Source organism: Myotis daubentonii, chromosome 6 (genome assembly GCF_963259705.1).
Source record: "Myotis daubentonii chromosome 6, mMyoDau2.1, whole genome shotgun sequence".
NCBI lineage: Eukaryota > Metazoa > Chordata > Mammalia > Chiroptera > Vespertilionidae > Myotis > Myotis daubentonii.
This window is the reverse complement of record NC_081845.1, coordinates 36,870,213-36,898,179: the sequence shown is the minus strand read 5'-3', so window position 1 is coordinate 36,898,179 and position 27,967 is coordinate 36,870,213. Positions and strand designations below refer to the sequence as shown.

The 27,967-nt window shown below is 40.3% G+C and overlaps 2 protein-coding genes across 2 annotated transcripts in view; both read left to right on the top strand.

Moving 5' to 3' along the window:
• The window catches only part of SLC16A10 (solute carrier family 16 member 10), a 97,929-nt gene extending 91,256 nt beyond the window's left edge, over window positions 1-6,673 (top strand). Inside the window, exon 6 of the mRNA XM_059700695.1 lies at window positions 64-6,673. Within this exon, the coding sequence (XP_059556678.1) occupies window positions 64-296 (233 nt within the window). The 3' untranslated portion in view covers window positions 297-6,673. The remainder of the gene's footprint in view (window positions 1-63) is intronic.
• Window positions 4,179-26,234, top strand: MFSD4B (major facilitator superfamily domain containing 4B). The gene is given in 7 exon segments (XM_059699753.1): window positions 4,179-4,254; window positions 16,881-17,104; window positions 19,887-20,055; window positions 21,075-21,191; window positions 22,511-23,721; window positions 23,723-24,897; window positions 24,942-26,234. Coding segments are annotated over 6 exon segments (1,863 nt in total). The 3' UTR covers window positions 23,789-24,897; window positions 24,942-26,234.
• The last annotated feature ends 1,733 nt before the right edge of the window (window positions 26,235-27,967 follow it).

Here is a 27,967-nt window from a genome sequence, read left to right as displayed (position 1 = left end):
CGGGATCTGAGACCCCTGAGAGCTCCCCTGTTTTCTCTTGGTGACAGTGTTTTCCCTTCCCAGGGTTACTCCGTGAGAAGCTGGGTTCCTATGACGTGGCATTCTACCTCGCTGGGGTCCCTCCCCTTATTGGAGGTGCTATCCTTTGCTTTATCCCATGGATCCATAGTAAGAAGCAAAGAGAGATCAATAAAACCACTGCAGGAGAAAAGATGGAGAAAATGCTGGAGAACCAGAACTCTCTGCTGTCAAGTTCACCTGGAATCTTGAAGAAAGAATCTGACTCTGTTATTTAATGTCTTCTATACCTCCACCAGACTGGATTTGCTTTCAGAAGTTTAAGCAAGTTTTCCTTTTATATAAATTGCAAATTATTTTTTTAATCACATCCTACGAATAGCACAATAATGGGAAATAGAACATTTATTACTACAAGAACCATTTTCTGCCACCGAATAGCTGTCTAACATTTCCGTGAGTCTGAGGACAGAGACTCTGGTCCATGAAAACATCTCTGGAAGTTAAATATTATGAGAATTTGACCTATCTCAGTAGAAAGCAACTTTGGAAACTGTGAATGCTATTTAGCTTCTACAAATATTTAAAAATACCTCAAGCTATACTAAAAAGGTTGTAATTTGGTTAGACTGGAAATATTGTTTGTTGCCTCATATGCTGTTTTTAGTTCTGGTATCTATCTAGATTTTAATTTCTTTTGCTATTTGGAGACTTTTTACAAAATTTAAGTCTGGCTTCTAGATAATGTGCGAGCTACCTACACCTCAAGTGGGTGTGAAAGTTGCTTTCCCTGCTGTTAAGTAGGCCCTGACATGAAGGGGTTCTGACTTGCCCTAGTGTCAGAGATCTTTTTGGAGCAAATGCTAGCAATGTATTCAGAACCAGTATGTGAGATTCCTGGTCGTAAGGGCAGAGCAGTTAAAAAATCAGGCATTTCTTCATTTACATTTCTTCCCTATGGCTTTGCAGTGTTTTACTGGAGTAGCCAGAAATGCTCCAAATTTCTGAATTTGTTTAAATTATAACAATAAAGAAAAATAGAATGAATGAAAGATACTCTGGCAGTTTTAACATAAAGTATTTCTGGCTTCTGAATTTGTTAGCACTGGGACCCAGTATTTAAACAAAGCCTTATTGAGCATGATGTCAAGTTGCAGTTTCAGGCACAGTGGGGGAAAAGATCTTGGTGTTTGTAAAGGAAACATCTATTTCTGATAGACACAGTTGCTGAAATTGGTTTATGAAATTAATGGGTCGTGAAAGGTTAGAAGCATTTATAAAGAGAAACAACTCCGACATTTCCAAAACTTTCTGGCAGAAATTTGCATTTGTATGTATTTCTCCTAGTGTGTTCCCCATTAACATTCTTAGTACTTTTTTCTATTTACACACAGACAATTGAAAGCAAGCTATTAGAGTTTAAGTATCTAAAATTAAAACCAAATCATGTCATGACCCATGCTCATCTACAAAAAACAGGAACACTTTCCTCATCCCTGAAGTTATACATTTTTGTTATTTAGGTGTTTAAAAATTAATAATATGCAAAGTATATTTAAATCTTAAATATAGATGTTTATTAGATCTTCCTCAAATGTAGCTTGTTCACCTGGGAAGACTGTTGTTGTTGTTTTTTTGTGTGTGTTTTTTTTTTTGAGAGAAAGACATCAATTTGTTGTTTGACTTACTTATATACACTCATTAGTTAAATTCTTGTGTGTGCCCTGACTGGGGATTGAACCCACAACTTTGGTGTATAGGGATGGCACTCTAACCAACTGTGCTACCTGGCCAGGATGAGTGTTGTCCTTTTCTAAAGCACCTCTAGGACCCTCCTGTTTCTAAGTTCTTTGTAAGGAAAGAAAGTTAGTCTATTATCTCCTTACTTTACTTTTCAGCTACTGTTGTTTCTGGAAGGCAAAGCACTTCCATTCCTTGTCTCTAGCTGAGGATAGAGATGCCTGGAAGCATATGGACTGAGAACTGATGGAGAGCAGGGAGGTGTGGCACTCAGAAGGTGGGAGGAAAGTGAGGCTGTTCATTAAACAGCGAGAAAACACAATAATTTTCCTTTCAGAATCAACTTTCTTATCTGCAGCCTTGAAAGTTCAACGTCTATAAACACTAAATGTAGAATCTGTTTTTAATAGGATTTTAAATAATTTTGATTGTGAAGACATTCAACAACTTACTGTGGCCATACACACAGTTGCAACTTACTCCTTCAAAATGTCCATATTTCATATTCAGGGACTTAGTAATTTGTTTTTTGGAAGGTTCTGTTACAAAGAAAAGGAAAAACCCTACATTTGAACACACTGCCCTTTTATGTTCTTATTTTAAACTTTTAGAAAATGACTTAGAAATGATAATGTAATAAATTATCTGGTTTTTCATTTATTCATGCCCAATTATAAAAGCATAATTTCCTCATTATCAATGCTTTTGAGATCAGCAAAAACATAAAACTAAGACCAATCATCATGCCTGCCATTATAAATATTTTTTACAGTTTTTATAAGACTCCTGGTACTCCCCACCTGCAATTGTACAGAAAGAATAATTCTAAAATAGAATATTTACTCTGTAAAGACCTCCAAAGTGCTTTTCCTTTCAAAATTTGGCTGATTTTAGGGGAAATAAAATGTAATAATCTGAAACTCAAAGACTTGATCTTGCTTGATTAGTTCTAATAAAAGAGCAAAGTGACTTAATATTTTTAATAAAACTTAGATCTCAGAATACTGCACACATACTACTACACTTATGTAGTTTTCAGTCTAATGCAATGAGTCAAACAGGATCTATAACACCAAGAAATCTCTACCATAATCGAGTACTGTGCTGTAATAATATAAAGTTAAAAAGAAAAAGTATAAAAGGTAAGATGCTAAATTCCATAAAATGCATATTTAGTAATATGTTGTTTGGTACAAAAAGTTTTAAAAGTCTAAAGTTCTAAAAGTTCTACAAACTAAAAAAATGAAAAATACTAACATTCATAAAGATTTGTGTTTCAGACAAAGAAATATTACTTTAATCTTTTAGTTAAAGTAAATCCTTTCCAATTTCTGAAGTGTTACTATTGTAATAAAGTGACCAGATGGGCCTAAATTTTTCTTGGTTCAATTCAGACAGTTTTTTTGAGAGGAAAAGAATAGAGTCAGAACTCTACTTTCTAGCACATCATCCTAATTCTGATAGGATCAGCAAATTCTCACATTCAATAGGTTCTTGCATTTGAGGCCAGCAGTTACATAAGAAGGAGAGCAATTAGTATTCCCCTTTACAGAAACTCCGGGTCAGATACACAGGTAACAGATACCCAAAGATCTTCCAGAAACGTTTTGGTTAAATTTTATTGCAGTGGATATTGTTGGGATCCATCCATTTCAGTAATAGACCCACCAGGTTATTGATCCTTTATTCAAAATTTGTAAATCTCTTTGATCACAGTTGCAATGCTTAGTCTATAGCCATACTACAAGACTTGTAATTTCCACTGAAAATTGCACAGTGATTGCATTAAGCTTCCAATTCTACTCATAAACAGAAACAAGGCCTCGTTTGCATTTCATGATCCATATGTTATCTGATTGTACATACTTGCGGACGATCACCTAGGCTCTGCCTAAGTATTGAGAAACCTTTCATGCTATCAGCTTCAACTTCTCACACTTTTAAACGCACACTTAGTTGTAAAGTAAATTATCTTTACTCTTTTCATATTATCTTTATCCTTATCATCCTTTTTCCCTTTTCCTTCCTCCTGTCCTTCAAAACATCTGCTGATGAGTCCGTTAACATCCTTGCTGAACTCTACTAGCTGCTCAGCTGCACTGCTTCCTGGTCCCTGTGGTTTCAGAGGCTGGAGCCCCATTCAATTTGTGTGACCTGGAGAATGGCTGGCTCTCGGTCATCAACTTAGAGTTCTAAAGGTCTAAATTATGTGATTAAAATTTGGGGGGAAATAAATTTCATATAATTGGCATCCTTGGTGTTAACATATAAAACTTTATTTAAATGTTTAAGGTAAATGCTTTGAGAGAAAAGATTGTCGAGTTCTTAGCATGAATATTTTTGGAGGACACTTTTTTTTTTTAACTTTGCTTTTGCTCTTCCTTTAAAGTTTTGCTAAATCTTAGTCCTGAGAGCACATCATGGAGGATGCCTTGGATTCAGTGAGTCTTTCGGATGCGGTTCCCAACGAACCTGCCTTAGGCGGGGTCACACTTGGTGAGCTTAGAGGCACAAGTGGAAAGTTTAATTAGCTCCAATTTTTAAAACTTATTTAAACTCTTCATAAAATTCCTAACACTGAAAGCTTTATTGTGGCTGGTATAAACATTAAGGAGCACTTTCTATAGTAGATTAAAGGTTGTTGCTTTTTTCCATATGCGAAAAGTAAGAGGAAGTGAGCTTTACTACTTTCTTTTTACATCTATATTATTTTTTAATTTGAAAGATTAATGTTGTCTTGGCTAATAGGAAAGTGCATCATCCATATAATTTAATGAACTCGTAAAAAAACTCAAACCTTTTGCTTTGTTTTTAAAACAAAAGAAGAATTTGCCATTCATAATGGTGATGTGGTAATCCATAGAAGGCAGGCTTGCTACTTTACTGGTAATCATTAATTCTGCTCATATTATACTCACTGATTTTTGTTGGTGATTTGGTTTAAGGAAAATAAAAAGACCATCTCGAGTGGAGTTTGAGAATGGTTCAGGGCGAAGCGTCGCAAGGTGGACAGCAACAATAGGCAGCTCCCGGGATCACTGTCATTTCGTAGCCGCAGCCTCGTTTACCAGTTTACTTGTTGGCAGAGGCTAATGCTTTGTTTTGTAAATACACTAGAGCAGCGGTCGCCAACCTTTCGGACCAGTGGTCCGCGGACCACCAGTTGGCGGTCCCTGCACTCGAGAGTGATAGGTTACAGTCCTTAAGACTTAAGGGGCCAAATGCCTATAGCTACATGTGAAACCTGAACACACCTTAGAAGCACAATTACTGAACTATCATAAATGTGGACTTTATCAGATGAATTCTTCTGAGACAGTAACGACCCATGAAACAATTCATTGCCACATCTTTGACTCAAAGAAATCTTGAAATCTGGGACATAGTGGTTTACCGAGTAGTTTACTATACATAGTTGTTTACTTAGCTTGCCCTTTTTAAAATGATCAATATTTAAGTAGTGAACATCAATCATCTTGACCTCTATACATTCACAGAAATCCTCCATGGTATTATCTTCTTGACATCTAATTTAGGACTACCTCACTTGTGACTCAGAAGATTTCCATTTTTTATTAGTGTGTTGGAAAGACATTGGGAACGAAACGAAACCTTTCTAAGCACCTGATCACGACACTCACTTGACCCCGACAGTCCACCTACCTCAGCTCTCAGTGTTCAACCAAAAGCGTGGCTTAATCCATTCATGCTTAGTCTGAAGGAAGCTAATGGTGATGCTGGGATTAAAAGGCAAGGGAGTGCAACTTGTTAAGGGGGTCAACACAGTAAGATTTCTTAAGTGCTTTTTTCTGATAAATGGGTATAAAAGGAGTATTAACTGATGTGGCCGGTGGATCATCTAACAGGAAAATGGAAGAAATTTATGACCTATGTGTAATAATGAGCACTTACTAAAATGCTTTACCAGGGGCTTTGCAAATCATGCCGGCAGCTTGATGAGGAGGTCTTCTTTCCACTTGCGTTTTCTTTGGCAGGAAGATGGATGACCACCCACAACAGACGCATCTTGTGCCTTAGCCTTACAGCTTACATGCTGAACTCCTGTAAAAGGCCCCCTTTTCCTCGCGGTAATGATGTTTTGTCCCACAGGAGTTTTTAAACGCTGTTGTTGTCTGTGTCTATAGTTAGAAGTTGCCCCACAAGTTCCCAAATTAATTAAAGACGTTCCTAGCCTTTCAGTATGAGCGCTGTAAGAGGAGTATTTTGGAGTTGAATGTCGCAAAGCACGTAAGTGATAGGAACTATCTACATAAAATAACATTAAGAAATCAAAGGAGATATGTGACACTATTTTGGAACCTCTGATATACAAGGTGGGGCAAAAGTAGGTTTATAGTTGTGCATATAAAAATAATACAATAATGAGTAAATAATACAAGAATAAACTGTTTCATGTACTCACAACTGTAAACCTACTTTTGCCCCACCCTGTATGACTTTTATTCTTTACCAGATAATACTTTTCAGTATCTGTCAGTTATTAAAATAGTGGATTTTTTTTTTAAATAGTGGATTTTAAAAAATATTTTAAATGTGTGTGAACACAAATCCTTTCTACTGCGATCTTCCCTCACTGTAGTCTTCTATAGTGTGTTCTAATTGCTAGAAAGCAATGGGCAAACGTATCTTTCATGATTCAGTCTATATTGGCATATTACTTTAGGGACCCAGGGCTTATTAGCAAGAGTGCTGTATTTTGACCCCAGACTATGAACAGACTGTGAATTTGGTGCCTTTTTTTTTCCTACCAAAGAAAAATTGGATCAAGGTTGGTGCTAAATTTCATGTTTCTTTCAAAATTATTTTTTCTTTTAAAGTATATATAACACAATAGGAAATGTGTAGATCCAGCAGTATTGTGTACATTACATTTTGAAATATACATCTGAGGGGGGGGGGGGAAACTCACCTATAAAGCAATTTTTGAGTTCATATATCTACTTCGAGGTATGTAATTTTGATAAGCACATAAGGCTTTAAATTATGAAACTTACATAAAAATGATCACCAAGTGAAAACTTAATGCCAAACATAGCCCCAAACATCTCTGGTCAATGTTTCTAGCACAAAGGTAGCTATTCCAAGTATGCTGTAACTCTGAGGGCATGTAAAAGAATTATGTATATTTTGTTATACAAAATAACTTTCTTTTACACTTGTTTAAATAGATAGTTTGAGATATTTTTCAGGCTAAAATCAGAGTTCTGGGGGCCATCAATCTTAAAACTTGAACAATGAGTTACATAAAAAAAAAATTCACACTGAAAGTATTATTGTTCATCTTTTAGATTTAACCTAAAGATTTAAATTAGTAAGGACTATGTCTGAGTCAGGCTCAGCAAATTTCATACCTCAGATTTATCAAGGGCTGTCAGCATCATGGTGTGGCTGTGTGACACTCACCTAAAATCCCACCTGGAATTCCACGTGTGTTTCTGAGTCCTAATGTACCTGAACGTAGGACTCAGATGAAGTGGGGACCACGGGTTTTTATTTAATCCTGCTGTCTTGTATAGACGTTGCCTTAACTATGTTACGAGGATGTGCTAAATGTAAATTGGAAAAATGATACTATCATTTTACTAACTAGGAAGACCATACATTTGGAATCTACTAGAGTTTCCTGGATTCTCTGTTCATTGAGAACTCCTCTCTGTTAACATGAGCTATGTGTGGAAGGGAGAATGGGAACTTGTTAATCAGAAGTTATAGTAAAGTGAGACTAAATATCCCTTTAATAGTAACTTCTGATGTATCTGTTAATATATTGTGGTTTGAGAAATGTAAGATTGGACATGCTTGATAAATTTGCATTTTGTCAGTTTGGTCTCTTGCCAGTTTATTTTAGCCTGAAAGTTATAGCTACCACAGACCGAACCCTGCAGTATTATTAAGAGAGAGCTTGGATATTTTAAGTATCTCTTAGTATAATATGACCTTTTTCACCCCAAGGTATTTTAATGTTTATATGAAAAGTAATTTTTAAATTATTCTGCATAGTTTCAAAGTTAGAAAAACATGCTTTATCTTAGACATCAAAACCAAATTATCCCAAGAGCATGCTGTACACCGCGTGTAGCTCTGCCTCCCTGCCGACACAGGATGCCATCTTTGGCACAATAGTTGTTTAAGTGTAGAACACTGTGCGAAATGATTATGTTGGATTTGATCAGTATGCAGTATTTTAGTATGTGCCTTTTAAAAAAAATGTATCTTTTTAAAGAGTTTAATTTATAACTGATTTTTTTATAATGTGCAATTTAATATAGAGAACCAAAATCTTTTAAATGAAAAGAGCTTTATAATCATTAGGAGAATAAGATCATTTTACTGTGGAACAATGTGATATTCTCAGTAAATATAATAAAAAATTTTTAGCAAATTTCTATAAGGCTTTTGATTATATTTATGGAATTGCTGGGGAGTACGGGGAAAGAAAAAATTATAGTAAAATGAAGGAAACAGTCTGTGTTGAATAAAAGATAATATGCTGTGTGATTTTTTAAAAATATATTTTTATTGATTTTTTACAGAGAGGAAGGGAGAGAGAGAGAGAGTTAGAAACATTGATGAGAGAGAAACATCAACCAGCCGCCTCCTGCACACACCCCACCGGGAATGTGCCTGCAACCCAGGTACATGCCCTTGACTGGAATCGAACCTGGGACCCTCCAGTCCGCAGGCCGCTGCTCCATCCACTGAGCCAAACAGGTCAGGGCTGCTGTGTGATTTTTAAGCTGTATCAATCTATTCCAAGTATGTTTGGGTTTTGTTGTTTCTCTGAAATAAAGGGCAGGGGTAGAAATGATCCTAAAGCACTAGAGAGTCTAAGAACTATTTCTGTTAGACATTTTTTAGAGTTAACTAGAGGCCCAGTGCATGAAATTTGTGCACGGGTAGGGTCCTAGCGGCTGCTGGCTGCCAGGCGGGGCCTTCCTTCACTCTGTGCCACCCCCTGGTAAGTCAGCGCACATCATAGCGCGCGATCAAACTCCCAGTCGGTCGAACTCCCGAGGGGACACTTTGCATATTAGGCTTTTATATAGAGATGTACATTATGTTTCTTTTACTTGCACTGATTATATTTGTTAGATTGAGCCAGTATAGGTGACCTCCTATTCATTGGTAATCTCCGGGGATGACCAAGAACCAGGCTGGAATATTGAAGAACACAATGTCCTATTGCTATGGATTGCACACATTCAGGGGATGTTTGTTATTTCATGAGCCCTAATTACAGAGCAAAACATTGTTTATGGTGAATGGTGCTAAAGAGATTTTTTTACATTAAACTCAAGAACATGGAATTGCAATACATCATTTAGTCCAGTAATTACTTACATGCCTGCATATAAGTGCCAGAATGTGCAGGCCACTGGAGGGCTTTGGAGAAAACCGGGAAAGAATGGGTATCACATCTTGTTACTGATTCTGAGCAAGATAAAATTCACTCTCCTGAGAAAATAATTTTTATGGATTAAATTAGAATTCTACTGTATACAGAAAATCTAATTATCATAGTATCCAACTTCAAGGATTTAAAGTTCTCTTTTGATAGTTTCCTACAGATAAACCTAAAATTTAAATTCAAGACTTATTTTTTAAAATCCTCAACTCAAGAGTCACCAGTGTCTTCTTGACCCCTTCAGGGATAAGAAGCTCACTACCTCACACAGTGGTCTCCAGAGCCGAGCCCTCTGCCTCCCATGCTCACCTCTTCTGGCTCTAACTCCTTTTACCTGTCCTTGCCGTGGTCATCTATGGGCCTCCTGGACCACTCCCATATATCCACACCCAGCAACTGGCATTTGGTCCAACATTCAACATTCATGTGGAGCAACTTTATTTCCCCACACACTTAACAGAGACCCTGTAACCTTGTCATCTCTGGAAATGGCTTCATCTTTGAAGTCTTAAATACCAACATTCCTCTCTCTCATCACAGTGTCCTATTACTTTATTTCCTCTTCCTTCCTTCCGTTGGGCCTGCTCTTCAACTTGGAGATCATCCTCCCATTGCCTCCTCCATTCCCTCCCATTCCCCGTTCTGTCTCAGTCAGATCTCTTCAGGCTCTACTTTCTTCCTTAACCCTTACCCTGGGATCTGCAAGACTCTAATCAGCTCCCTGAATATTCCCCTCCCTAGTTGCCCCTACATCACCTTCCCCAAATTAAATATCTCCAGTTTCCTCAACTGTCTGTTCTCTCTTGTATCATTTCCCCTCTCTTTATTGGATCATTTCCATCAGCATGTATACAAGCTGTGTATTATATACATCACAGCTTGGGGGAGAGGGAAGATCTCTTTTAAACCACATGCCCCCTATGGCTATTGCCTCATTTCCTTCCTTTCATTTATAAAAGACAAAAAAAAATTCTTAAAGAAATTTCTACCTACTCTCTCCAATTTTATCTCCTCCCAGGCTTTCTTGAATCCACTCCACTGAACTGCCTTTCTCAAGGTTACCACTGGCCTCCACAGCATTAATTCCAAGTCACTTTTTTTTTTAGTATCTCAAGATAAACAATTTTAAATATGATGTTACATGCAATAAACACCAATTATTCAAGAAAAATGATCTTACATGTAATAATATTACACGCAATAAACATTAATATTTCAAGAATAAAAGGATTTTAAGTATAATAATATTATTAAAAATATACTAACATAGAATGATATCACAAAAGTTATAGGAAATATTAAAAATCTGCAAATAACAGGATTGCTCCTATTCTAGAATATTTTTTCCCCTCTGGCTCTATTTTTGTTCATCGGTTTATATTGTGGAGAGAGCACCTGAGAAGGCACGTGGGCATTTCTTTAGTTATTGTCAGCTGAATCCAGTGGCGTTGGCAAAGCCCCGTCCTGGAAACACGCTTTGCCAAAAGGCAGGAGTGTTGTCAGCTTGACCTTCAGCCCAGGTGCCAAGGGGTGGCTTTTGCTATTTAAATCCAGCCAAGCACCAGGAATGAATAGACTCGGGCCCACCCAAGAATGCGCATAATCTCCTTTGTCTTGACCTTTAGTAAAACTTCCTGGTTTTTGCCATATAAAATAAACACGCTGTATTGGCTCTGGGTCACTGTCTCTCCATCAGAGGACAGCTGTTCCACCCGGCCCCAGCTTTTTCCTTCCATCTCTGTGTCTGTCTCTTTCTTTCAATTTCTCAATCCCCAGCAGCCCCTACTCAGGAACCAGACCACTCTCTAGCTGCGCTGGACGCGGAGAAGAGAGAAATATTCACAATGTTGTTCATTATATTCTACCAATGAGTGAGATCATGTGATATGTATCTTTCTCCAGCTGGCTTATTTCACTTAGTATGATGCTCTCCAGGTCCATCCATGCTGTTGCAAATGGTAAGAATTCCTTATTTTTTACCACGGCGTAGTATTCCATTGTGTAGATGTACCACAGTTTTCCAATCCATTCATCTGCTGATGGGCACTTAGGCTGTTTTCAAATCTTAGCTATGGTAAATTGTGCTGCTATGAACATAGGGGTGCATATATCCTTTCTGATTGGTGTTTCTGACTTCTTGGGATATATTCCTAGAAGTGGGATCATGGGGTCAAATGGGAGTTCCATTTTTAATTTTTTGAGGAAACTCCATACTGTTCTCCACAGTGGCTGCACCAGTCTGCATTCCCACCAGCAGTGCACGAGGGTTCCTTTTTCTATGCATCCTCTCCAGTACTTGTCATTTGTTGATTTGTTGATGATAGCCAGTCTGACAGGTTAGAACAAGATGGTACCTCATTGTTGTTTTGTTGCATCTCTTTGATGATTAGTGACTTTGAGCATGTTTTCATATGTCTCTCGGCCTCTTTTGAAAGGTGTCTATTTAGGTCCTTTGCCCATTTTCTGATTGGATTGTTTATCTTCCTTTTGTTAAGTAGTATGAGTCAATATTCACTTTTCAATCCTCATCTCAGGTGGTGCAATGAATCAGTCCTGATCTCTGAGTCAGGCTTGCCGTATAGTACACCTACCTGATTTTCCTCCACTCTTCCTAGCCACTCCTTCTCAGTCTGCTTTGCTGGGTCCTGCTCATCTCCCAACCGATAAATACTGAGAGTACATTATGGCTTAGTTTTTGAACCCCTTCTTTCGTCTGTTTGTACTCACCCCCTAGGTCAAGCATGTCAAACTCAAAGGCTCACACGGGCCAAATAAACAAGGTTTAAGTTCATGTGGGCCGCAAAGAAACAAAAGCTTCAATTTTCATTGAAACGTAGGTTTATTTCGATAGAGACATGCTGAATACCAATGACTGAAATAAATGAGTCATTGTTAACATAAAATAATAGAACATTTTAATAAAATAATATTTTTTCTTGAACATTAACTTACCAGACACTGAATAACTGCACAAATTAATAAGCATAATGCAAATAAACCTGTTTTTCTTGTTCTCCAAAAGTGAAATATTTCCTGTTACTCACACCAAACAAGTCAGTACAAGACTAATGACATGGCAATCGGCTGCTAAAATATTCGCTGCTAGTATTAGTGGAGAGAAATGGTGCACCTGCGAGTAAGGAGCATAAGGGAAATGAATACAACACGATTACAGTCATTAGCGAACGTTGTAGTTCGTTATTAATAATTATGTATAACAGGATATTGTAAAAATTAAGTTACGAAATTTTTATTAAAACGTTTCTTACATACTGTTATATTGGCTGGGCCGCAAAAATATTCGTTGTGGGCCGCATGCGGCCCACGGACTGCGGAGTTTGACATGCTTGCCCTAGGTGATGTCATCCTAAGGTCTTCTGATGAATTACTACCTTAAACTCCAGACCTCTATACCTGTCAACCTAACACCTCGAATTAGATGACCAAAAAATCTCTCAGCTTAACATCTAAAACTGAGCTCCTGATAGTCCCCCCTAAATCTGCCTCTTTTGCAGCTCTCCTCATTTCAGTTAATGACAATGTCAGTTTTCTGGTTAGACAGACCAAAAACCTTAACTCCTCTCCTTCTCTCACACCGACTTCTAGTCTGCCAGCAACCCCTACTGACTCTACTTCCAAATTATGTCAGACTCTCCCCTCCCACTTCTCACCCGTGTGATGGCTACAAGCCATCTCGATCTCTTTTGCTTTTTCTTCTCTTCCCTTGTGTGCCTTCCGTCTCTTCTCTACAGAACAGCCAGCATGATCCTGGAAAAGCGTGACATCAGACCTCGGCTCAGAATCCTGTGCTCCCTATTTATCTCTCTCAGAAAGAGTCCTTGCCATGACCAGCAAACTTCACTTCCTGGCATCTGTTATGTCTCTGACTGTAGCTCCTGCTCTGTCCTCCTGACCCAGTCTGCCTCCTTCCACTTCCGTCCTTGCATTGCTACCCTGGCCTGGGCTGCTCTTGCCCCAGCTCTCCACTTAAATCACTGTAAAATCCTTCAGGGCTTTACTCAAAAGTCTCTCTCTGTGAGCTCTTCCCTAACCATTTAAAATTTAAACTGTAGAATGTCAAGGGGCGGGGGGGGGGGGGGGGGGGGAGTGGAGGAGAGATATGTAATACTCTTTGTAATACTTTAAACAATAAAACAAAATTTTTTTTTAAAGTTTAAACTGTAACCCTCCCCCCAACACTTCATCTCTCCCTTCCCAACCTAATTTATTTTTCTCCTTTGCTAGCAGTTACTCAGTAGCATACTATATATTTTATTTATCTTGTTTATTGCCTGGCTTCCTCATTAGACTAAGCTATACAAGGGTAGGGTTTTGGGGTCTATCGTTTTATCTCCAACATTTATAAAAGTGCCTGGCGGGGAGTAGGTGCTCAATAATTATTTGTTGACTACATGAATGGCTTCCAAACATGTCAACATTAGCATATGGACTTGCTCCATCTGGGGAGCATTTCTCTAGGGCAGTGATGGCGAACCTTTTGAGCTCGGCGTGTCAGCATTTTGAAAAACCCTAACTTAACTCTGGTGCCGTGTCACATATAGAAATTTTTTGATATTTGCAACCACAGTAAAACAAAGATTTATATTTTTGACATTTATTTTATATATTTAAATGCCATTTAACAAAGAAAAATCAACCAAAAAAATGAGTTCGCGTGTCACCTCTGACACGCGTGTCATAGGTTCGCCATCACTGCTCTAGGGCCTCAGCCAGTGCAGCCGGAGCGGGTCAGCAGCGTCAGGATCAGGGTGGGGCGAGCTTGGCTGGCATGGCTGCTCCAGGGCTGAAAGAGGGCCCACATAGTTGGGAGGTAGCTTCCTAAAGTCAAAGGGTGGTCTTCAGTGTGATTTTCAAAGTCCTTCACAATCTGGCCCCCAAACGCCTTTCCAGACTTACCTACTGCTCTGAGAGAACTTTCCGCGCAAAGTAATCAAACTCACTAGTTTTTAACCCACTTTGCAGGGTCCCCACCGTTGGGCCTCTTAAAGTTTGTCCTTGCCCAATCCTGACTCAAATCTCAAATCTCTCTTGTACTTCATCAGAGGGTCTAGGAAATGACGGGCAGAGAGAAAATTAAGCATTTGTGTAAACAAATTTGTGTAAACAAATGCTTAATTTTCTCTCTGCCCTTCATTTACTCTATTTTGACTTCTCTGTGCAAATTCCCAAGCCTTTTCTGACTCAACTGTTTAACAAATTTTGAATAATTTAATTCGTTTACCTCAGACTTGACTAAATCTTCCTTCACTGATCTAGGGTTCCCTCTCAATCCTTCCTGGATGTCTACAATGGAATTTTGCAGTGACTTTTTATACCCTAGTTTTGGATATAATAATTTTGTTACAGAATTATTAAAATGCAGCACCTGTGCTAACCTTTTTTATAATTACCTACAACAAAACTTGGAAGGGCAACCCCAATCTGGGGAGAAGGAAGTAACGGTATTCATTGGTATTAAACCTGTTTCAAGTTGTTTTTACTATTGGGACAAAATGAGAGTAAGGAATGGTTTTGTTTGCTGCTCTTCTCCAATTCAGAATTGCAAGGAACCTCGGAGATCACCTAATTTAACCCATGCATTTGGAAAGTGAGGCTGAGGGAGGTTATTGTTCAAGAACATGACTCACAGGACAGTTAAGAAGCCTTTCCCAACACTACCATAACTTAAAATACCACCTTCTATCACCCTATCTACTTTATTCTGCCGCATTCCTCTTTAGAGTACTTACCACTTCCTGACATCATTAGTCATTTGTCTATCTTGTCTATGAGGGAAGGAATTTGTGTTCATTTTTTCATTGTTAGAAAAATGCCTGGTACATACTAGGTGTTTAAAAACTAACAACTGAATCAAGGTAGGCTTTTATGTGGTTTGTTTAAAAAGTAAAATAAAATAAAAATACTGGTACTGATGTTTGTTCCTAGCTTAGTAACACAACAGTCCTTGCCATTACGAGGATTTCTGCAGAGGTTTTGGACATTTTCCAAGAAGGCAGGCAGTATCAAGTGTGGTAATACTAGTAGATGGCAATGATCAGACAAGAATGGCTAAAAGCCGTCTGTAATTTCCAGCTTTTCCTTTGCTCCAGGGCAAAGCAGTGTCTAACTCTGGATAAGTGGCCTCCTCTATGTAGAATTGGAGGAAGATCGAATCACTTAGAGAGCACCTACCTTGGTCCCTTCCCTTCTTTCCTTCCCTTCCCCACTCTTGCTTTTGGTTGCTTTGTTTTTATTCTCTTGATAAATTGATTTTGGCTAATCATAGTACAGCACAGCAAAGATTTTATGGATCAGTACAGCACAGGAGACCATTATGATGGTAGGTTCAGAGTCCTGGTAGTCTTAAATGTTACAATGAGTCCAGCTAAAGGAAATTCTGTTTACCTTTTTAAAAGAAAAGTTAATTTAAAAATCAGTAAATTTTTATTTTTAATAAAAAATTAATTATGTAAAACACACTGATGTCAGAGCTTTTAAAAAATATTTCCAACTTTTCAAAGTACATAGCACAAACGTAAACGTTATCTTTACTGCAATAAAATCTTTGTGAGAGTTGGTTTTAATAGGCTGGGCTGTTAGTGATGAGGTTACAGATACCTTTCTTTTCAGCCATATCTAACTTTCCCCAGAGACCTTTCCTGACTCTGAAATCTAAAATAGGTTCCCTTAAGTCATAGCATCTGTACTTTCTGAGGCAGATTGGGAAGGGAATTACTGACCTAGTGGATGCCCCTGAGAGATGTTTGCAAGGGAAATGCTAATGAGACTCAGGTGTGTAGTCTGGGAGCCTAAGTGGATGAGAGCGAATCAGGTGCAAAAGGACATTTCATATAGACGATAAAGAAAAATATTCACACACTTCGAGGCTGTGGTCTGTTTGGTCAAAGAGCAAAAGACCGTACCGTCTCTGCCGGCAGAACTTTACCCAGGGATCCTGCAAATCCATGCCCCGATTTGCAGGATCCCTGGGTAAATGGACTTACTTGCAGGGATTGGGCAAGAGGAGCTACTGTTACACTGTTCATGCAGCCACTGACCTGCTGCCTGACCTTGGGCAAGCGGCTGAATTCTCTATGACTTAATCCTCCCATCTGCACCAGAGGATAACATAGACCTTACACTGTGGTGATGAGGGATAAATGAGACCATACACGGGAATGCTTACATGTGAATTTCAGCAAATGTTAAGTGACAGATAAGCGATCAATAAGCGACAGGTCTCGAAAGCGCGAGGAGTTTTAGAGAGTTGTTTACAGGACAGGCCTTCGGAGAGGCCCCGAGCGGACAGGAAGGCCTCCCTTGCAACCCTCGGACCCAACTGCCGCCTCGTCATTCACTCGGGATTCGCCGGGCCCAGGCTGCAACTCCAGCTCGCTCCGCCAGGGGCGCCAGCCGCGGGCCCCTGTGGGCTCAGCTACGCCGAGGTAGGCGTCCGGTCTCCTAGGCAACCACGTCAACAGCCGGCTTGCGGCGCAGCCTGGGAAGGAGAGCACATTTCCGCCACGTGATCAGCGCTGGTGCCGCGCGAGCAGGAGCGGTGCGCCCGCAGCCCGCAGCCACCTGCGGGGTCCAAAGTTGGACTTGGCTGCCCTGGCAAGGGTCCGCCCCCGGGGAGGTGGCGCCACCAGCGACGGCGGCATCTGGAGGCCCGAGGAATTGCCCAGGCCCCGCTGAGAAGCTGGGCAGCAGCAAGACCGCTGCTCCCGAGCCGCCGAGCTGGAGTTGGAAGTGGAACTCCGCGGGGCCGGGCCCCCGGCTGCCGGGCAGCGGCTCCTGCAGGCCGAGGCGCCGGCGGAGAATGCGCTGGAGGCGGTGGCAGCCTCCCGGCGGAGCGGCGGGGCCGGGAGCACGCTGCGCTGGTTCATCACCGGGATCCTGTGTGCTTCCTTCCTGGGGCTGGTGAGAGCCGGGCTGGAACCCTCCCGGGCCGGGGCATGAGCAGGCGTCCTGCAGGGAATGTGGTCTCGCCTCCGCTGCTTGCAAACTGTGTGACCTTGGCGCCTTAACGTGCCCGAGCCTCAGTTTTGTAATCTGGAAAATGGGCACAATTCTGTTCTTGGAGGGTTATTGTCAAGTGCGAAATTGATTTTCCAGCTCCAGCAAACCTTCCTACCCCTCCTCCGTGGGGTGGGGAGACACAAGAGGGGTTGTCAGGTCTATAGTCGCTGCCCCACCCACCCTTTCAAATTATTACACAAAAACCGTTTTTCTGGGACTTTCTCTTCTTCTCACCCAATTCAGCCAAACCCTGTGTGCTTCCTTCCTGGGGCTGGTGAGAGTAGGATGGAGAAATACAGCCAGAGAGGGAAAGTGACTTTTGCCGATGACACAGGTAGTTAAGAGGCAGAGCCAGGAATAACATATCTCTTATTCTACCCACGATTCCATGTCAAACAAACCTTCAGATTCTTCGGTGTTTTTCTTAGAGCAAGCTGCAAGGCTAGAAGTTCCTTTTGCCAATCCCCGCCATTCCCTCATTTCGGGAAGCCTACCCCTCGTCACTGGTCTGAATGTTGGGACCCTGGGGAGTTGGGAGGGTGTGTCCTCTGGGGAGAGTCGCGTCTGGTCACCTAGGGTCTCTCTCTGAGCCATAACTGATTCTTAGAATATTTTGATTTGAGAAAAAGAAAAATGATTGCACCCGCTTGATGAGCCCGGACTATGTGCCGGATCCTGTTGTAAATGCTTTGAGGCAGAAACTGATGACAGCTGGGTGGCTGAGCCTGCCCTCCCTGGGGCGTCTCTGTGCCTGTCCTGAGGGACTGCTCCCGCTCGGCAGGGAGGCGGTGCAGCCCAGCGTTTAGAGCAGAGCAGTGCATTAGAATAAATTGTTCTTCCCACCTTTTGATTGGATTTATTGGGGTGTTATTGGTTAACAGTATTTATGTTTCAGGTGCACAATTCTTACAACACATCATCTGTACACTGCATTGTGTATTTACCACCCGAAGTCAGGTCTCCATCACCATTTCACCCCTATACTCTCCACCTCTCCCCTCCCCATCACCACACTGTTGTGTGTCCAGGAGCTTTTTCTGCTTTTTGCTCAATCCCTCTACCCCCAGTCTCCCCCACAGCTGTCAGTCTGCTATGAGTCTGTTTGTATTTTGCTTGTTATTTCATTGTGTTAATTGGATGCCACAGATGAGTGAAGTCATATGGTACTTGTCTTTCTCCGACTGGCTTATTTCACTTAGCATAATGCTCTCCAAGTCCACCCATGCTGTTGCAAAGAGAAAGAGTTCCTTCTTTTTTATGACTGAGTAGTTTTTCATTGTGTAAATACCACAGCTCTTTTTAATCCACTCATCTACTAATGGACACTTGGGCTGCTTCCAAATCTTGACTATTGTAAATAATGCTGCAAAAATTTATTCTTGACATGTAGACCAATTAGAAACATTTTTTTAAGTGTTCAACAAATTTCCTCCGAAAGCCAACAGTAACCCTTATTTCTTGCTAACACTACACTGTCTTGGAGTAAAATTTTATTTTTCAAGTAATTGTATACACGTGTATGTAATATTCTCAAAGAAAGCCTTCTAGATCAGCGGTTCTCAACCTTGGCTGCACATTAGAATCACCTGGGAATCTTTTTAAAATCCTGATTTCTGGGCCTCATCCTCCGGAAATTCTGTTTCTTTGTTTCTAATGTTGTGCACTCCCCCCCCCCCCCCAACAGAGAAACAATTTCCGGAGGATGAGGCCCAGAAATCAGGATTTTAAAAAGATTCCCAGGTGATTCTAATGTGCAGCCAAGGTTGAGAACCACTGTTCTAGATAATACTCCTGATGGTGTGGGGTTTATTTGAAGAAAAACGTAGATTTATAAATGTTTAAATTGTTTATCTCCTGTGTGTTTTATTTGCCGTTATTCAAAGGAATGACGGACCCCATGTGCATCCAGCAATCCTGCCGCCTGTTCCCCACCCCCCATCTCTCCTGTCTTCCTCCTCACCTAAGGGCTTCATTTGGCTGCTGGTTTTGCATTCCCACTGTCTTTCTGGTGTTTGGGCTGGAAATGTTAGCACAAGAGGTCCCAACCTGTAGCTGGAATATATTAGTAATTTTTTTTTCCTCTTTATTTTTTTCCATCACTATATATCTCCCTATATCTTCTTCCACCTCCACGCACCCCCTCCCCCACCCTCAATCACTACACTGTTGTCCATGTCCATGAGTTCTTTCTTTTTCTGTGTTTTTTTTTGTTTTTTTGCTCAATCCCCCTGGGGCTGTTGGCCTGCTCTCTCTCTATGGATCTATCTCTCTTTTGCTTGATAGTTCAGTTTGCTTGTTAGATTACACATACTATTTCAACAACATCAAAAAGGGGGAATAATATTTTGATGGTTTAATAGTTAAAAATTGTAACATCTAAATTCTGTGTCAGCTATTTGTGCATGTAGTATGTTTCAAAGTATACAAAACTATTTCAAAAATTATCTTAATGTTACTTTTTACTAACTGTTAATACAAAACAGTCTTTTATGGTATTGTCCAAAAAGGAAACAATTGTAGCAAAAGCCAAAAGAATTAAAGAATTTTTTTAAAAATTAGGAGTTGTTAAAACTAGGAAAACAGTAGGAAGTTGGCACACTGAAACTAGTGAAAAAAAGCTACCACATAGATAGGCCTTATTTTAATGGCTGTAAAGAAAACCTTTTGTCTTTTAAAATCTTAGGGATTGAGTGTCGCTATCCTGGGACCCACGTTTCAAGATTTGGCAGCAAATGTAAACCGTAACATCAGCAGCCTGTCTCTGATTTTTGTGGGCCGCGCGACGGGATATTTGAGTGGCTCTGTGATTGGTGGAGTTCTTTTTGACAGTATGAATCCTTCTCTACTTTTGGGTAAGTAAACTAATGTTACCTTCTTTATGACTTTCAGGGAATTTATAATTTGTTTTTAAGCCTGAAACATACTAGCTTGCAGAGCGGTTGACAGCTGAAGTGGGTCGTCAGGCCTCCTCAGAAGTCAGGTTTCCCTGCCGCCTGCCGTGTCGGGGAACCTGTGCCGGGCCGCTCTGGTGACTCAGCCCCAGGGTGTGTTCGCCGTCCTCGGCCTTCCCGACGGTCACTGTCATTTAGGCAGCACCCCTGGATCACATGCTGGTGGTCCAAAGAGCTCTGCTTGTCAGAGTTTAAGGCAGATCTGGGGTCCCTATAGATCACAATGAGTTTCTTGAACCTGCCTAAGCTAACCCGGGGGCTGAGAATGGAGGGGTGGTGGGAGTGGCGAGATCACTAAGCTAAATTTCTGTCCCTGCTGCCCCATGCCAGTGATGCCCCCAGACCTCTCTGCCTCACCCTTGAAAAAGATGGCAAAGCTTTTAATTTACTCTTTTTAAAATAAATTGACGTGCTCATAGAAAGTTTGGACTAATGTGATAGAACTGCTTTGGAAAAAGGAAAACAATTTACTATTGTTGATGAATAAATAAATAATCCTCTGATTTCCGGATGTGTTGAAAGAATATACTTCTTTGATTTCCCTCCCTAGTCCCCAAACTAACTTTATTTAATCCATTTCTACTGCAACCTACTATAGTAATTGCATTTTATTTTTTATCTTTTTTTTTTTTAAACCTCAGATCTAAAATTCTCTTTAGGTTCTTAAATATGAAATATTTAAATAAATAATTTTATAGCTGTCTGTTTTGCTATAAAACTTTGCCTTGTGGTATATAGTGTGATTATTAGCAGTGCTAGAAATGTATTCATGTTTGAATAATTTTTATAGTCCATAAAGATTTAAAAGCTTTTAAATGAAATAACTATCTGTAGAAGCTGAACCTCTCAGGTGCTGACTTGATCCATGCCTCTTTGCACAAACCTTGTTTCTCATAGCTGACTTTTACCTTTCTTCTTAGGGATGTCAATGTTGGCTACCACAGTTGGTCTTTATCTTGTTCCATTTTGTAAGACTGCGGTATTACTGATTGTCATGATGTCCATCTTTGGTGTTTCCATTGGTATTCTGGATACAGGTCAGTGAGCCTTTCGGTGTCATCTCTGGGACTAGGGACTTGGTACTAGAACAAGCAGAGCCGATGATATTAAATTGTCACTTGCAGGCACTGACCTACTGACTTGCTTATGGGGTCACCTAGTCAGAACTACCCTTCTGGCAAGTACTCTTTCTGTCAAATAGGGTACCTACTAGTGTTTGCGCAGCCAGCCACAGAGTAAATTAAATAATGTTGTTCTGTGAGAGATTATTGATTTACAGTGTCCAAATAGGGACTCGTTCCCCACTCCCCATGTGGGTAATTCAGTGCAGATGAGTCAGTTTTCATTTTGGGGTGTAACTGGATCGTTGTAGTATGGGAAGAACTGGTGGGTCAATAGGCTGAACAAGTTAGGAACCATTATTTCGCTGAGAAATCATAGAAGCAGCTCTTTAATTTAAAATGCACTCTGCCTTTCAGACTAAGAGACACCTGTGCTATATATTATGTTTCTTCTCTTCCTTTTCTCTCAAAAGTCCCAACCCTCCTGCAGGAGATCCTCTCCATGTATCATGTATCTTGATATGTTTTAAAACCTACAAAATAACGTCCATGACATTTGTTCATCCCTAAAACCAGCTTTCTCCCCCTCTCCCCCACTCTACTGTTATTTGATAGGTCAGGAAAATATTTTATACTTTAGGCTTAGTTTGGTTGTGAAATTACAGGGTGAAATTTATCTGCAAATATATTAAAAGAAAGAAAGAGAGAAAATTCAAGACTTGATGCTTCTTACCTTTCACCTTGCCAGGTGTATAGATAGTGTACGTGCAGGTGCTAGATGTACGATACCCTTGTTTCCTGCCACGGGCACAGCAGAATCCTTAGTGTTCAAGTCTCTGAACATGTGTTTTACATCTGCTATATACATAAGTAATATTCCTCAAATGGCTGTCAGTTGCAAGTACAGAAGGAGTTGGTAATTTGGTCATGATCTGATGATAATATATATTTCTAAATAAACATATGCATATCTTCCCACCCCCCAGGCTGGTATTAGGACTGTATTATAAATAGCCTTGGGGAATGTGCCTGGTTCAAGGAGGTAGTGGTTTACCAGCTTGTGGAATCCCATTTGTGAGTTTTTGATGTTACAATGCTTGGAGGTCTCTGGTGGTGGTGGATTGGAGTTCCTTAATCATGGAATTGACTTAGTTGCAACATTTGATAACTTAGAATATTATAATCCTTGTGCCATGTAAAGTAGACTCATCTCCTTTCTAATAGTAATGAACTGTTTTTTTTTTTTTTTACTAAGTTATTATGATTAAATAATTTTTCTCATCTTTCATTGGTAGGTGGTAACGTCTTAATCTTGGCTATTTGGGGGGACAAAGGAGCCCCGCATATGCAGGCCTTACACTTCAGTTTTGCCGTGGGTGCCTTTTTGGCTCCACTGCTGGCTAAATTGGCATTGGGCACGACGGTGTCTGCTGGAAACCACACCGAGGCTGGCTTTAACCATTCTGCCCTCAACCTGTCTTCTGAAGCTGACTCAGAAGCTCTGTTTGGAGTACCTGACAATATGAATCTACTGTGGGCTTATGCAGTTATTGCTACTTATATATTTGTGGTGTCTATCTTTCTTTTTGCTCTGTTTTTCAAAAAAAGCTCACAGCATGAAAAAGCAAAAGCATCTGCTCGGAGGTCTCGAAGAGCTAAATATCACAACGCACTTCTCTGCCTCCTTTTCCTGTTTTTCTTTTTTTATGTCGGAGCTGAGGTGACGTATGGCTCTTACGTTTTCTCATTTGCAACCACTCATGCCGGCATGGCCGAAAGTGAAGCGGCTGGGTTGAACTCCATCTTCTGGGGGACCTTTGCAACCTTCAGGGGCCTGGCAATCTTTTTTGCTACATGTTTACAACCTGGGACCATGATTGTGTTGAGCAACATTGGCAGCCTGCTGTCGTCATTATTTCTGGTGCTTTTTGACAAGAGCCCGACTTGTCTGTGGATAGCAACGTCAGTGTATGGTGCCTCCATGGCAACCACGTTTCCCAGTGGAGTTTCTTGGATTGAGCAGTACACGACCATCCATGGGAAAGCGGCAGCGTTTTTTGTAATTGGTGCTGCCCTGGGAGAAATGGCTATTCCTGCCGTCATTGGAATTCTTCAAGGAACATATCCTGATTTGCCTGTGGTTTTGTATACCTGTTTGGGGTCAGCAATAGCCACTGCTGTTTTATTTCCTGTGATGTATAAATTAGCCACCTCACCTCTCAATCGTCAGCAAAAAGAACACAGGAAGAGCGAGGACCAGCAGTCGTTGCTCTATAACTCTGGGCTGAATGACCACGAGGAAGAGAATGAAGAAGATGATGCAGAAAGATGGAATGAAATGGATTTTGAAGTGATTGAAATGAATGATACCATGAGGAATTCTGTACTAGAGACATCTGGAAATACTGTGACGGAGTCCACAGCAGAAGTCTCCCACCAGTTCCACTCAAATGCATTAATGTGCGAGTTCTCTCCAGTTAATACTGGCAAGTGCCCTGTGAATCACCTTGCAAGAAACCAGGACAAGAGGGACTAACACACAGAGAGGATGGATTATTTACGGACTTTCTTAAATAATTGCCAGTTCTCTCAAGAGGCCAGTTGGAGCAGAGCATGAGCAGATTTTCAACATGCTTTGGGGATCAAAATGCTTTTGTCAGTGTGCAGCAAATGCTGCAAAGTTTTGATACGTTCTGTAATCCCCAGAGTCTTCCATAAAGAACCACTGGTCTCAGCAAGATCTTGTCAGGCTAGTGTTTGGCCTGTGGCTCATTAGGTAATATTTTATGGTCTCCACCTCTCAGAGCATGCAATGAAGGCATTTGTTTTTGAGAAGTTGGGTGGTGTTTTAATAGAGTGAAGCCATCTAGTTGAATTGATTAGTTGAACAAATTATCAGTCATCAGTATCCTACCAGGAAAGCTAAAGAGAGTTGTTTCGTAAAATAGCCTCTTTGAAAATGGACAGAGATTGTTATTGTTTTAGCTTATCTGTAGTGTTGGGCCAAAGAACACTAATGCCTCATTGGATGTCTGATTTCTGAGAAGAGAGCACAGAACAGGGCCCCAGAGACCTGGCTTCAAGCCTTGGCGGCTGCTTACTAGCCCTATGGCCTGGACTCTGTCGCTTAACTTACCTAGGCCTCATGTATCTCATCTCTCGATCTCTGATTCTGTAAGTGAAACTGAGACGACTTTTAAACTAGGAATCCCTACGTTTAAAGTTTGTGTAAGATGTCTGCCAGAAATTAATGCAAGTGCCACCCCTTTCTTCATTTCAAATGAGAAGTGAAACAAAATTGATAGCTTCAAGAATGTGCTACAGACTATGAATACATGTCAATTTTAAGAGACTCGGTGTTTAATACTTTATTTGAATAATTATCTAAAGAATACATTTTAAATGTATTTCATCGATTCTAAGATAACCTTTTTTTCACATTTTTAACATCGCTGAAATCAGAATATGTCTTAAAACCAATGATTATTTAACATTGCAACAAATTGAATTGGCGGTTTTTTCCATATAAATATATAAATGTTGCGTTTTACAACCAGTGTCTTAGATCCAGTGGAATATGCAATTCATTCAATTATGGAGATTATTTTTAACCATTTTAAAAAGAAAGATTATTTTTCTATGCGACTTTTCTCTCTGTTAAAATGAGGTTTGGAAATGCTGTGTTCCGACTTCGTAGCTGCTTTAGAGTTGCTACGTTAGCAGGAGGACATGATCGGGGTCTCTGGAGGGCCTTTGCCCACCTCTGCAACAGTCTGGACCTGCGGCTTGCTGGTCCAGATTCGCTCCTCCTTGAGCCTGATGGGCAATCACATTGTGAGCACTGTAAACCGGCCGCTAGTTCCACTTGCGGTCAGGCACCGCTCCCAGTGGTTGGGATACTTGTATTCCCTCTCCAGGGCTCGCCCTTCCTGAGTTTGAAATACCTAGGAAATCAAAGTAATGATGAGAAAGTGGCTTGGTGGCCTAGGAGTTAAGGATCACAGGGTACTTCATATACAGAGTGTGGCAAAGCTGGTGCGGGCCATCCTTTGGAAAATTACTGCCATTGATGACAGATTTTGTTCACTTCTCTTTACTCAGTTTTATGTTGAATAACATAATCATTTCTACCTGATTGCAGTATGTCTGCTTTCTCTTAAGTATATAAATTTGCCTTTGTTTTTTTCTTCAGTGAATTACAGTGCCTTTCTTGACCACTGCCCGTTCACCTTATATACCTGCCAATATATTAGTTTGTAGTAATAACCTAACAATTTTGGAGAGGGCTGGTGGAGAAATGAAGAGTGAAAACCCATGCTTCTTGCTCTTTTTACACTGCACTTTTCTCTTAGCTGGAACTTGGAGATAACCTCTGCTCTATTTATTGCCCTTCCTTGGGTTGTTGGAATTTAGACAGTAGAAGATGCAGCTCAGGGAGAGAAGGAAGATAGTAAGAACATAGCAGAAAATTTAGAAATCCACACTGGAAAATTCACTAGAGTTGCACAAACCAAAATGTGAATGGCCATCTGAGGTTATAGGCATTGTTAAAGTTTGATAATGTATTTCCATATTGGAAGAATAAGACTTAGTACAATTCCAAGAATTAGCATTCATCTTAATAATCAGTTCTTTTCTTTTCTTTTTTAAATCCTCACCTGAGGGTATTTTTCCATTGATTTTTAGAGAGAGTGGAAGGGAGAGGGAGAGACAGAGAGAAACTTCGATGTGCGAGAGGCACATTGATAGGTTGCCTCCCACATGCACCCCCACCAGGGCTGAGGGTCAAGCCTGCAACCGAGGTACATGCCCTTGACTGGAATCAAATCTGGGACCCTTCAGTCTGGAGGCCGATGCTCTAATTACTGAGCCAAACCGGCTAGGGCAGGGGTGGGCAAACTTTTTGACTCGAGGGCCACAATGGGTTCTTAAACTGGACCGGAGGGCCGGAACAAAAGCATGGATGGAGTGTTTGTGTAAACTAATATAAATTCAAAGTAAACATCATTACATAAAAGGGTACGGTCTTTTTTTTTTTTTAGTTTTATTCATTTCAAATGGCCGGGTCCGGCCTGCGGGCCGTAGTTTGCCCACGGCTGGCCTAAGCTCTTTCCCTCAATGCACTTTGGCTGATTGGCATCTGAATTAGGTTGAACTTGAGTTGGATTTTTATTTAGTTATAAACAGGTTCATATCTACTGTTTAAGGTTTTATAACACAACTTTTACAGTCAAGGAGAATTGTTCTTTATTTTCCAACATTTTTCTGTGGTTACCTTATGTCCTCTCTTGTCCTCTATTCCTGCCCTGTTTATTTTTAAAATTCTTTCAGAGATGCTCCCTTAGCTTTTTGCACTGTGGCTGTTAATTCTTGTATATTGTTTTAATGTCTTCCCTTTGGCTTATATTTTAAATTGCAGAATGCTGTTTGTGCCTGGTCTCGGAATGTATTGCAGCTTGCCTTTGATGCATTTGGTTATGTTAGTCAATGGATGGCCTGGAGAAACATTTTGAAGTTGTTCTATGACATGAGTAGCTTCAGGGGTTGGGCTTTTTAGCTTCTGAGTTTAAACTTGTGGAGTTTATAAGATGCTTTAAACAGTTTATTTTTAACTGAGATAAAATATACGTAACAAAATTTATCATTTTAACCATTTTTAAGTGAATAGTTAAGTGGCATTAATTACATTCACATTCTTGTGCAGCCATCACAGCCATCACCCACAGAACATTTTTCATGTGTTCTGAATCTGTACCCGTTAAACCAGCGGTCGCCAACTGTGGTCCGCAGACCACTGATGGTCTGTGAGGTCCGAAAGGTTGGCGACCACTGCATTAAACAGTAACTCTCCATGCTACTCTCCCCCGGCCCCTGACAACCTCATTCTACTTTCTGTCTTATGAATTTTTTTTTCTTTTAATCCTCACCCAAGGATATTTTTCCATTGATTTTTAGAGATAGTGGAAGAGAGGGAGGAAGTGGGGGCATGGGGAGAGAGACACATTGACTGGTTGCCTTGAATGTGCTCCAATTGGAGCCAGGGATCGAGCCTGCAACTGAGGTACATGCCTTTGACCAGGAATTGAACACTGTGGTTCACAGGCTGACACTAACCACTGAGAAAACTGGCTAGGGCTGAAATTTTTTTTTTTTTTTTTTAAATCTGAAAGACCAGTGGTATTTAATTAGTAGTTACAATATAGTGATTCAATATTTTTATACCTTACAGTGTGATCACCCCACTAATTCTACTTCTTGTCGTTATGAATTTGATTACTCTGAGTACTTCATATGTGTGGAATCATAACAGTATTTGCCCTTTGATGACTGGCTTACTTCACTCAGTGTAATGTCTTCAAGGTTTATTCATGTTGTAGTATGTTAAAATTTCCTTTTTAAGTCTGAATATTATTCCATTTTATGTATATGTTGTTTATCCACTTATCTGTTGATGGACACATGGGTGATTTTCACTTTTGGCAATTGTGAGCAATGTGGCTGTGAACATTGATGTGCAAATATCTGAATCTCTGCTTTCAATTCTTTTGGGTATATCCCCACAAGTGAAATTGCTGGACATATGATAATTTTATTTTTAAATTTTTTTGGGTGCTTTCTTTTTTTATTTGGCTTAGCTATTGTACTAATCCAGTTTTTCCAGAAGAGACCTGCTATTGGAAGAGGATAGAGAAACCGACTTTTGTTAGTATTGCTTCAAACTCTAGGCCAGTGATGGCGAACCTTTTGAGCTC